General features: G+C 44.2%; 1 protein-coding gene across 1 annotated transcript; it reads left to right on the top strand.

Annotated features, from left to right (window-relative positions):
* The first annotated feature begins 3,811 nt into the window (after window positions 1–3,811).
* LOC114772552 (LIM/homeobox protein Lhx4-like) lies at window positions 3,812–8,927 on the top strand. Its single transcript, XM_028965429.1, has 6 exons — window positions 3,812–3,969; window positions 5,208–5,379; window positions 6,479–6,681; window positions 7,186–7,340; window positions 7,427–7,598; window positions 7,868–8,927. The coding sequence occupies exons 1-6, from the start codon at window positions 3,894–3,896 to the stop codon at window positions 8,257–8,259; spliced, it is 1,170 nt and encodes a 389-aa protein (XP_028821262.1). The 5' UTR covers window positions 3,812–3,893; the 3' UTR covers window positions 8,260–8,927.
* The last annotated feature ends 3,035 nt before the right edge of the window (window positions 8,928–11,962 follow it).

Below are 11,962 nucleotides of genomic sequence, written 5' to 3'. Positions count from 1 at the left end.
CCTGAGGCTGCTTTGCTTGAATGAATTCAGTACAATTATTTTTGCTATGAACATGTTTTTGAGCTGATTTTATTCTGTTAATAAAATGACGTTTAGAATCACTAAATGCACTGCCTTACTTTTTGAGTTATGTCATATATTGCTGAATCTTAAAAGTAATGACATTTGCTATTTAACCCACATCTGTCAACAACCAAGCTTATTTAGCAGCTAAATAATGCCGTATTAGCCGTAAATTTTACGGCTAATAATGCCGTAAACCCTGAACTCCTTTTCACAGTGACTGCTGCAATGTAGCTTTTATGCCACAAATATTCACAAGCGTCCATGAGACGCTCTGCATATTCAGTGTCATCAGATTTGACATGTGACAGTCACAGCATGTGACATCATCAATGTAAACATGTCACCATTTATGTGCTGAATGAAATATCTGTTCATATTTATGAATATCTGTGAATATCTATGCAGATATCTCTGGTGAAAAACCATGTCGATAAATTTACATCCTTGTACATTTCAAAGCAACACACTTATAAAAATTTTTTTTTAAGTAATCGCAGCATATGAATGAGGGCTGGGCAAAATTATAATTTTTTAAATGGTTAATCTAGCCATTTTTTTTTACAATGCATCAATTTATCAACCCCAATTCAGGGGGTTCAGTTTGATTCTTGATTATTTCCTCATTCGTTGACCAATATACATGCATATCTCAGTGAAAAATCCTTAACTAACATTCCAATACATGTTTAAAGTCCAAATTACAAAATAAAATGTAAGTAAAATAAATAATTCAACAAAAAATAAAAGATCTCCCAGAATACTTAAAAAAAATAAAACTTGGGGGCTGGAATACAGAACATGTTTTATTAACAGCGTGGAGTCCAACAATCCTGCTGAATACAGGGAAGTTCAGGACACACTGAAGCACTTCTGTGTCGAGGTAACACTTCTCCTGACTGTTTTATTACATGAAAAAAGTACCTTTTAAAAAGGTGATGATATATAGTCATATATTACACAGAGAACCAACAGTAATCTGAAACACGAGTCGGTTTCTGAGCTGCTTGAACATCATGGGCGTCAACTGGCCTATTGGCGCTAGTCCATTTTCTTACTCAAACGCCACGCCCACCCGCGGTACTGAAACGCCACGCCCACCCGCTGTACGGAATCGCCACGCCCACACGCAGTACGGAATCGCCACGCCCACCCGCTGTACGGAATCGCCATGTTGCTGTTGTTTTGGATTAAAGCATCCGCGTAATCGATGACGTCGACGCGTTGGCCCAACCCTAATTTTACTAGATGAGCTGCAGGTAGACGTGAAATGAGGACTGGCAGGAATGACGTGAACAGAAGAAGCTGGAGAAATATTGCACATTAAATGGAACTGTAACATATGCAGATTCAGTCTTTAACCAATAAGAATATTTCATTTCAACGCTTGTGGCTTGTTGGTTAATTCTGCTCTGAATCTTCTGACTGAGATTGTCAGGTCCTGGATGAAGGGAGGTGGTCGGCTCCAGCAGGTGGGGGTACAGGTGGGTGTGGTCTGGGGAACAAGCCTATTGCCATCTGCTCCCCTGCTCCAGCTACAATCCCAACAATTTTGCTGGGATTATAGCAAGTGAGTAATCCAGCTTTCCTTTGGCCACTGGGAGATTACGATGAGGATTAGCTCCTCCCAATAATAAACTTTATTAAAAGAAAATCGGCTTATGGGCGCTCCTCCTTCATCTGCGCACGAGTGGTGTCCATTTTGGGGGTTCGGTCATGTGGTGAGTTGGGTGATGCTGCTGTTCAGAGTAACTTGGTGGCCCACGATTCTCTGTGATGGGTGGTGATCCTGGAATTAGTGGGGAGCAGGTAGAAGCAGGATCATACCTGAAAATGGCCTCCACGTTCCACATTTACCAGCAGTCTCGCTCTCCCTCTCTTTCTGACTGGCATCATCTTTTATCTGTTCATCGCAGCCACTTGCAGACGAAACTGAAATATGACTGGTCCATGCGGTGAGGTCTGCTCTCAGGTTGATCGATACATTTTATTGATCTGATCAGCTTGTTCATTGAAAACTCTTTCAGGAAAAATAAAATCCCTTTTCTGTATCTGTTTCCATTTCATTCATCTATATGCAATAAGCCATTGTAGATATGGGCTACTGTATATTGCTATTTACAGTAAATAACTCTTTTGTGAGTGTATTTATGGTAATCAGGCAGAATTTTTTTACATATAACTTTAATATGAATGTAGGCAATAGGTATGGGCATGTAAATGTATTTTTCCCGACATGCCCTGCCTCTAATTAGGTAAATGGACAGGAAGTGTCAGAAGACAATAATCGAATTTCATCTCGGCTCTGGCTGCTGGTCCGAGCCAGAGGGACAACTCTTCTTATTATTTTTATTAATATAAGAATTATTACTAATTAATGAAGGCGGGGTCATCGCCCTGTACCCGACTTACTGACAGCTCCGGCCCTACTGCGCATGTCCACCAGCCAGAATTTACGTGAAATCTGTTTGATGGAGGATGATGGGCGATGGCACATTTTGAAATGTAATTAATAAACAGGAACTGCAGTGTCTTGCGCTTAATAACGCGTGGATTTGGGCCGCGGAGTCGCGGAATTATGATCTGTAATGAAAATGGCATGAAAAACCAGACACTGCGCAATTTCCCTGATTGCGCGGCGATCTCGATTAATTCATCTAAATGCCTCGAAATCTAAAATGCAAGGCGGATATATATCGAATTATTCTGAATCAGTCACGTGTAAATGAAACGCCCTCGTTGGTCCTGGTTTTTTTTTTGTCTTTTTTTTTTTTAATCTGCATGAATGAATTTTTATTTATTCCGACTGTCTTGGGGTGTTTGTCGGGGAACCCTCGCTGTGTCCTGCGTGTCGTTTATTACGAAATGATACAGGCGCAGGCGCATTAACAGCTCACCAAGAAGGGTCACTTCACATTTTGGACATTTTGGACAACCACGATCTAGTATAAATTTCCTGTGTGTGTGTGTGTGTGTGTGTGTGTGTGTGTGTGTGAGAGAGAGATAGAGAGAGGGAAAGAGAGAATGAGTGTATATATATTCAAATAATGTCCAGCTAATATTATCCAACCAAAACAAGTGTAAATTGTTATATGGATTTTAATGTGTTTAATATTACATATTAAATAGATATTATGTTGGTGTGTGAAGATGTGTTGAGGCCTCTTCATGTCTGTTCTGCAGCGCGGGGTTCATATTTTATTCCAACTTGTATTACCACTATATAACACAATCTTTAATAAAAATAATATTAGTATTACTGTAATATGATGCTTCCTGGCTGCGATCGGGTCTGAACACGTGACACCGATCCAGCGTGAAAGTGGCTTTAATTCACATAAAATGGTTTTATGCTGATGTATGATGTATGATGATGGATTAATAAATACATCGCATCAGAAATTATGACATGGATCATAAATGCGTGATGCTCGGAACTGTACTGAAATGAGGAAATGAGTAATATTATATATATTATATAATGTAGAATATTTGATGGTGACCGGTGAGTGTAGGGGGGTATTGGGGTGTATTGGGGTGTCTAGACGAGTCGCGCGTCTTTTTATGCTTCTGTCCCGCTGCAGGACGGGGTCACGGGAACCTGTGGGAATTCAGCTTCAGCCTCGCCCCGCCCCCCGCGGGCCTGACGCCTCTCCCATTGGCCGGGGGGAGGGGCCTGCCCGCTGCCTCTGACGTCACGCCCACCCCTGCAGTGTGAATGAATCAGGCGCCTGGTGGATCCAGAGCAGGCAGACGCCCAGCGGGACCTCGGCGGCCGGAGAAGGAGCGTTCCGGGGCGGCCTTTCCCTTCCACCTGCTTTCCGGGGAGGATGCAGAGCGCCGCGGTCCTGCCAGCGGAGGGTCCCGTCAAGAGTGTCCCGGACATCCTCGGAGCGCCGATGCCACGTAAGGACCGTTTTCTACTGAATAATGATGATGCTGATGGTCATCCACGCTGAAGGCCTCGCTGCAGAACATGCAGCTCTGCGGCCTGAACGTAAAGAATTGGCTGTTATCTTTACATCTGCTCTTCATAATCTCCACCGCTCCATAATCTCCCCTCCATCAGATGGGGCTGACCTCCTTACTGTCCTCAAACAGGAGCACCATCTACTTCATGCTCGTTCATCATTTAGTTCATACTTTTCATACATGTGGGGTTTGAGCAATGGTCACATGAGAGTCGACAATTCCTGCGTGTAATAAATCATAGAAGATTAAAATATTGAGAAAAGATCTCGCTACTCAACCCCCTCGGCGGTTAAATGCGGGATTAAGCGCAGGATTATTGTAAGAACGAGGCGGTTCTTTCATCATTTACCCTAAATAATTACAATATTATCACCTTATTATTAGTATTATTCTTCACACCGCTGAAATTAATATTTAAAAAAAAAAAATTCAACATAATTTTGACTGTTAAAAATGTTAAACCTTTGTTTTTAGCCATAACGTAATTTTTATTGCACCTTCATTAAATCGAAAATGCGCCTGAAAATGTAATATTGCAATACCGAAATAATTCGCTTCGAATTTTGGTTATTCATCACTTACGCAATAATAATAAAAATTCAAATATAACATAGGTGTCCCCGCAGCTGGGTTGGACCCATAATAAAAATACTAATACTACTAATACTAATACTACTAATACCAATAATACCGATGATAATAATAATAATAAAACCAATAATAATAATAATAATAATGACAGCGGAGCTGCTTCGTGGCCGCTGAAAGATCGAATATAAAATTCAGACCATGAGCACGGGCCTTTGCTCATTTTTTTCCGGGTGGAATATTTTGGGATGCAAGGTAAAAATGATGAAATATATATTTCGATCGATATTCTTATTTTAATATAACCTGGCCATCCGCGGATTCCCGCAAAAACCTTTTACTCGCGCGCGTCTCTCCACGTCAATTTGGATTCGAATTCCAATAGACTGTTGTCCTCAGCTATTAGTCCGAGTTATCGATTTTATTTCCTCACCTGCCTGCTGTTCACCTGGAAAACTCACAATAATAACAAGCATTCGTAATAACACATCATCATCATCATCATCATCATCATCATCATAATTATACTAGTTAAGTATATTCTCCGTGAAGGAGATGGTGACGGATCCCGTTTCTCCCTGCAGAAGTCCCTCAGTGTGCAGGCTGCAGTCAGCACATCCTGGATAAGTTCATCCTGAAGGTGCTGGACCGACACTGGCACTCCAAATGCCTGAAGTGCTCCGACTGCCAAGCGCTGCTGGCCGACAAGTGCTTCGCCCGGGCGGGGAGCGTGTACTGCAAGGAGGACTTCTTCAAGTGGGTCCAGCATCTTCTCTTCCCATGCTTTTTCACGCGTTTAATTCACATTTCTCCTCTCTTATTTTCCTCTTCTCTTCTCTTCTCTTCTCATTCTTATCACTTTCTTATCAATTTCATGCTTTTAATTCACATTTCTCTTCTCTTTTTTCTCTTCTCTTCTCCTCTCTTCTCTTTTCTTTTCTTCTCTTCTCATGCTTATCACTTTCTTATCAATTTCATGCTTTTAATTCACATTTCTATTCTCTTTTTTCTCTTCTCTTCTCATCTCTTCTCTTTTCTTTTCTTTTCTTCTCTTTTTTCTTTTCTCTTATATTCTCTCCATTTAAGATTTCTCCCAGCATTTAAGAGGAAAATTAACTTTGACTTTTATCCAAAACAGCCTCAGCACTGGCTTTTACTAAATCATGTTTGAGAGGGTTTTAATGTCAAAAGCTTCAATGAGACCTAAAAAGGCCCAAGAGTCTCAGAGTGGAGCCTAACTTTATTAGACGGCCCAGGGGACGAGGAAGGAAGCAGCGGCTGGGGGGTTGAAAAAACTTTACAACAAGCTGCTGGAGACAATGGTCTGATCTGGCAGCATGTGTGTGTGTGTGTGTGTGTGTGTGTGTGTGTGTGTGGCATTTCCCAGCAGCGATGAGGAAACTTCACCTTGCTTGAGAAGGAAGGGTTTATTTAGTGGTATCTACACGCTGATTTACAGCCCTTATGGGGACTCTGTGCTTTATTGGTTCTCCTCCTGTGCATTTAGTGAGGACTCTCTCCATGTCTCGCAACGTATCCCTCACATTGATCCCAGGCCATTTGTCAAACCCGGACAAGCCCTCAGGAACAGAAATGCACTCAATCACTGTTTTAGCCTCCCTGGCCTAATACTTTTATTAATATTGATAGCTTCATAAGATGTGGAATTAGCTGTGAAATTATTTATTGAGGAGCCAGGTTTCTGTGTTACTGTAATAACTGACCTGGGATGTGATGGGCGGTGAATGATGGATTATTCTGTTCTTATTTCAGTCTTTCAGCTGTTATTGACTGTTCTAAACATGCCTTTTTACTGATTGTAGGTGATAATATTGGGATGAAATGTTACTTGCAGGCGTTTTGGGACGAAATGCGCCTCGTGCCAGCAGGGGATCCCCCCGACGCAGGTGGTCCGGAAAGCTCAGGACTTCGTGTACCACCTGCACTGCTTCGCCTGTGTCATGTGCAGCAGGCAGCTGGCCACTGGGGACGAGTTCTACCTGATGGAAGATGGCAGGCTGGTGTGTAAAGATGACTACGAGACGGCCAAACAGAACGGTAGGGCCTGACCAGCCGTTCGCAGGAGTGAAAACCTCAACCACATTTACATCTAGCAACGTTTGGCCCGTTTCTGAATTAGTGGCGTGGAGCAGAACCTGCTCATCACCTCTGCATTGCTGTTATATCGATTATTGTCTTCATAAAATCTGAATGCATTTGGAGCAAAACTCACGGGTCTGGAGATGCAGATCAGCGGTAATGAACTTACGGGACAGCGAAGGGACCAAATCATCATAAAAATGACCAGTGGGCTGAGCGTTAAATCTCCTGCTCATGTGACCTCTTATGGATTCCGTTCTAAAAGGTCCCTGCCTGCTCTTTATGGATATTTTCCATGCCCCGCTGATTGATTATGCTAAGTGATGTGATGCTGTTTTATGGTGGGTCCCCAATAACGTTGGGAGATTTATATACCCACAGCCACCGTGGGGACAGTCTCACTCTTCTACCGGATTCAGACAGGACATGTGAATGAAACTGGAGCGTTGTTTCCTCTCACAGACGACTCAGAGGCTGGAGCAAAGCGTCCACGGACCACCATCACAGCCAAGCAACTGGAGACCCTGAAAAGTGCCTACAAGAACTCCCCCAAACCAGCAAGGCATGTCCGCGAGCAGCTGTCCTCTGAAACCGGCCTGGATATGAGGGTGGTGCAGGTAAATACTGATCTAAATACAGACAGCTCATTGTGTCTTTTAACATCTTGAAGAGAACCAGGCCTAACACCTTCACGTGTCGCTAGGTGTGGTTCCAGAACCGCAGAGCCAAGGAGAAACGGCTGAAGAAGGACGCGGGTCGCCATCGCTGGGGTCAGTTCTACAAAAGTGTCAAATGCAGCCATGGGGGAAGCAAGGCCGAGAAGGAAAGTTCTGCAGAGGACGCTGGCCTTAGTGACAGTGAGCTGAGCTTCAGAGGTAGGTGACGGTGGTTGAGTTTATGATTATTTGATGTTTCTGCAGGCCCGTTTTGGGCGACTCATAAAAGTCTCACCCCCACTTTTAAAAGGACAGCGTTTCTTTACGAGAAACGAAAACACCGCGGTACAAACTCTATAAAGCAGGTGAAGCTTTTAGTCAATTAGCAGCGAGGGGCTGGCCATTGTTCCTCTTGCAGGAGGAGTAGCTGGAGAGCCATAATGCAGAGGAACCATCATAACAGCCATCTCTTTTCTTCTTGGCTGTAGATGACCAGATCCTGTCTGACCTGGGCCACACCAACGGTCTTTATGGCAGCGTGGGAGATGTAACTAACGGCAACTTGTTGAACGGGAACTTTTCATTGGATGGTGGCGGTCAGCCTTATCACGACCTGCGGGCCGGCAGTCCGTACGGACTCCCCCAGTCGCCGTCGTCCATCGCCTCCCTCCCTGGCCACACCCCACTGCTCAGCAACCTGGGCTTCTCAATGGACAGCATGGTGGTGGCCCCAGGGGGACAAGGGGCCATGGGACAGGCCCTGAGGGCCATGGCCGGGGGACCCACATCTGACATGTCCACAGGCAGCAGCACGGGCTACCCAGACTTCCCCACCAGCCCCGCCTCCTGGCTGGATGACATGGACCACTCCCAGTTTTGAGGGTTGTGGTCCAATCCGAGTAAACAGAGGAAACATTTTTATATTCATATTTTTCCCCAGAAAACAGAGACTTTTTTCACTAAACGTCTATAAACTCGGGATCCAGGCCCCATCTGAACTGGACCTGTCATTCAGTCAGATTGGATTAGAATTGGAACCTGACTGCTGGTCATGACATGAATGTTCAACTTTAATTGTGCTTTTTAAAACGATTATTAATATATTATTATTTATTTATGCTTTTTGTCTTTCTTAAAAAAAAAAAAAAATCAGCATGGTTTCATTATCAGTATCCGGGTTTGTCCTCACACTACTCATTCTGAATTAGTGAGTCCAGATCCGAGACCAGACGGGTCCCTGCATGTCCCTGAATGGTGAGGTGATTTAAAGGAATAAATATGCAGGGAAGATGCTCCACACGCTGCTGAAGAAAACAGTCAAAACTAAGTTGCCTCTGCAGATTTTCTTCATTTCCGGTCTTACATGTTGTAAATTTGTACAGTTTCAGAGAGGTGTTGACCATCTTGTGTCATTAACACTATTTATTGCCATGTCTTTGAAGAAGAGAGCACTGATCTATTCATATATGCCTTCTGTACAATGATATGGACTGTGTACAGTCAAATCTATATGAGAAGATGAAATAAAGCTGAATTGTCTTTGGGTTACTCTGGCAGCCCTTTTCTCCACCATGCTCCTCTGCTGGACCACGTCTTCTACTGGCTCAAGCTTAAGGACGTCTCTAAAAAACAAGATCTCTGTGGGATTAATCAGACAGGTACAGGTAATCTCAGGAGAATAATCCGACTGATCCAGGATCAGATTTTTTAAATCCCGACTTGGTACCTGAAGCTAAACTGCGCTGGATGGAATGTTTTGTTCTTTGTGCTGTATCATCTCATGTCTCAGTGTTCCTCAAGTCTCAAGGCCTATATAGGCTTAAATAACCTGGAATTCTGCTCTGTTAACATGTTAAAGCATCAGCATGGAATGAGCCTGAAGGGGCTTCAGACAGACTGTCCTCAAGCACAGGAACATTCGTCATGCTGATAAATCACACAATCACCAACAATGAGGACGTAGTAATGTACCAGCACAAGAATTTAATACGCAGCAGTAACAACTGTGTGTTTTATCCATACTCATCATCATAACGACACACAAATATTAAAACACGTCAAAATTTTCCAAAATGATTTCATTTGTGCAATTAATCCAAAATATTTGTGTGTCACCCAGTTTAAGCACGTTTTATTGGTCAGGAGCACGTCCACTCAGCGGCTGCAGACACGCACTCTCTGCCGTTCGTCTGTCTCCTTTAATCCTCTCGCTGTAAACTACGAAGACCGAGCGGTATCTACAGGCCGGAGTCCGATGGAAGACATGAAGCGGCTTATTATCGATTTCCCCCCATAAGAGGTGCATAAAAGGCTGGCTTCTTTAAGCATGTATTTGCATAAAACACAAAACCAGGCGGATTTTCCTCAGCCATTGATTTGACAGCCACCAGCTATAATGGATCGGCTTTAATAGCGCCGGCGCACCGAGATAAACCGCGTGAAAGACAGTCCGGATAATTTACACACCACTTACAGCTCTAGTATACATATAAATCTGGGCAAATTCCTGCACTGTTGCTTTGGCAAAGATGACAAGCACAAGCACAAATGCCATTATCATTGATCTGGAGCTTTTATTACAAACTTGCACACTTTTCTGAGAGACGGAAATAAATTCCCATGTAAACCGTTCATTTCGAGCAGCGGGAGTGACCTTTCTCACAACATCTACTGGGACTGGTTTATTAGAGGGATGCCGATCACCAAAACCGTCCTTTACTTGGGACGTAAAGGATCACGTTAAGCACGGAGCATCATAATGGCCCGGCGCTGCTGCTTTTAGCCTGTAAAATCTGGAAGTTGGGAGAGAGAGAGTGAGCGGCGAAGGGCTCAAGCTCATCCCACAATAACAAACCTTGGCCATCTGTCACAAGTGGTGGTAGAGAGATGGAGAGAGACCCAGAGAGATGCTTCTTGGGGGAAAGAAGCGGGGCGAAAATACATAGACCTGTATGTATTTTCAGCCAACGGCAGCTGTAATGAATGCATAATGTCCCCGTGATCCACAACCAGTCCTGCGGTGTGTCCACACATGACGGCACGGCCAGTTGCTGCTCTTCATCTCTCTCTTAGTGGGCAGTGTTATTTAATGCCTCATATTAAGAGAGATTTTGAGAAAAGAGGGATTACACAGTGTCCCCATTGTTTGCTCAAATGTGCATTAGCTTCTTTATCAAGCTGTGGTCAGTGGCGGCTTCCAGATTAACATTTTTTTCATCTGCTCAGGTGGGCGGGGCTTGTGCTGATCAGAGGGGCTTTAGCCAAACCAAAGCAGATTTTGCGACTGTCCATGTGTGACTATTTGGAGAAAATCCAAAATATACCTCAGGGTGACATAATGATGAAGAAAGAATCAGGCAGGGCAGTTGTTCAGCGTTTATTGTTCCGGTAAATATTCTGAATTTTATATAGAGACAAGTGAGAAATAAAACATTGAGACATCCAGCAGCAGAGACATTAAATTCCCGCAGTTTATGGTGTGCTGACTTGTGACTGGTAGACCCTGGTGACTGGATTGAGGAGATGTATTGGGAGGTTGTGTTGGATGCAGGGCGGTTGTTGGTTGGTTTGAGAAGATGTATTGGGAGGTTGTGTTGGATGCAGGGCAGTTGTTGGTTGGTTTGAGGAGATGTATTGGGAGGTTGTGTTGGATGCAAGGCGGTTGTTGGTTGGTTTGAGGAGATGTATTTGTGAGTTGTGTTGGATGCAGGGCGGTTGTTGTTGGTTTGAGGAGATGTATTGGGAGGTTGTGTTGGATGCAGGGCGGTTGTTGGTTGGTTTGAGGAGATGTATTGGGAGGTTGTGTTGGGGATGGCGGTTGTGTTGTTGTTGGTTTGAGGAGATGTATTGGGAGGTTGTGTTGGATGCAGGGTGGTTGTTGGTTTGAGGAGATGTATTGGGAGGTTGTGTTGGATGCAGGGCGGTTGTTGGTTTGAGGAGATGTATTGGGAGGTTGTGTTGGATGCAGGGTGGTTGTTGGTTGGTTGTGGAGATGTATTGGGAGGTTGTGTTGGATGCAGGGCGGTTGTTGGTTGGTTTGAGGAGATGTATTGGGAGGTTGTGTTGGATGCAGGGCGGTTGTTGGTTTGAGGAGATGTATTGGGAGGTTGTGTTGGATGCAGGGTGGTTGTTGGTTTAAGGAGATGTATTGGAGGTTGTGTTGGATGCAGGCGGTTGTTGGTTGAGGAGATGTATTGGGAGGTTGTGTTGGATGCAGGGCGGTTGTTGGTTGGTTTGAGGAGATGTATTGGGAGGTTGTGTTGGATGCAGGGCGGTTGTTGGTTGGTTTGAGAAGATGTATTGGGAGGTTGTGTTGGATGCAGGGCGGTTGTTGGTTGGTTTGAGGAGATGTATTGGGAGGTTGTGTTGGATGCAGGGTGGTTGTTGGTTTAAGGAGATGTATTGGGAGGTTGTGTTGGATGCAGGGCGGTTGTTGGTTGGTTTGAGGAGATGTATTGGGAGGTTGTGTTGGATGCAGGGCGGTTGTTGGTTGAGGAGATGTATTGGGAGGTTGTGTTGGATGCAGGGCGGTTGTTGGTTGGTTTGAGGAGATGTATTGGGAGGGTTGTGTTGGATGCAGGGCG

This window comes from Denticeps clupeoides, unplaced genomic scaffold, assembly GCF_900700375.1.
Source record: "Denticeps clupeoides unplaced genomic scaffold, fDenClu1.1, whole genome shotgun sequence".
NCBI classification, from domain to species: Eukaryota; Metazoa; Chordata; class Actinopteri; order Clupeiformes; family Denticipitidae; genus Denticeps; species Denticeps clupeoides.
Note: the sequence above shows the minus strand (reverse complement) of the source record. Positions and strands in the feature narration are given on the sequence as shown.

Bases quoted from the DNA above. Each gene is read 5' to 3' on its own strand.
- LOC114772552 (XM_028965429.1), top strand. From the start codon at position 3,894: ATGCAGAGCGCCGCGGTCCTGCCAGCGGAGGGTCCCGTCAAGAGTGTC. The intron at 6,682-7,185 runs GTAGGGCCTGAC...TTCCTCTCACAG, and splicing joins CGAGACGGCCAAACAGAACG to ACGACTCAGAGGCTGGAGCA. The intron at 7,341-7,426 runs GTAAATACTGAT...ACGTGTCGCTAG, and splicing joins TGGATATGAGGGTGGTGCAG to GTGTGGTTCCAGAACCGCAG.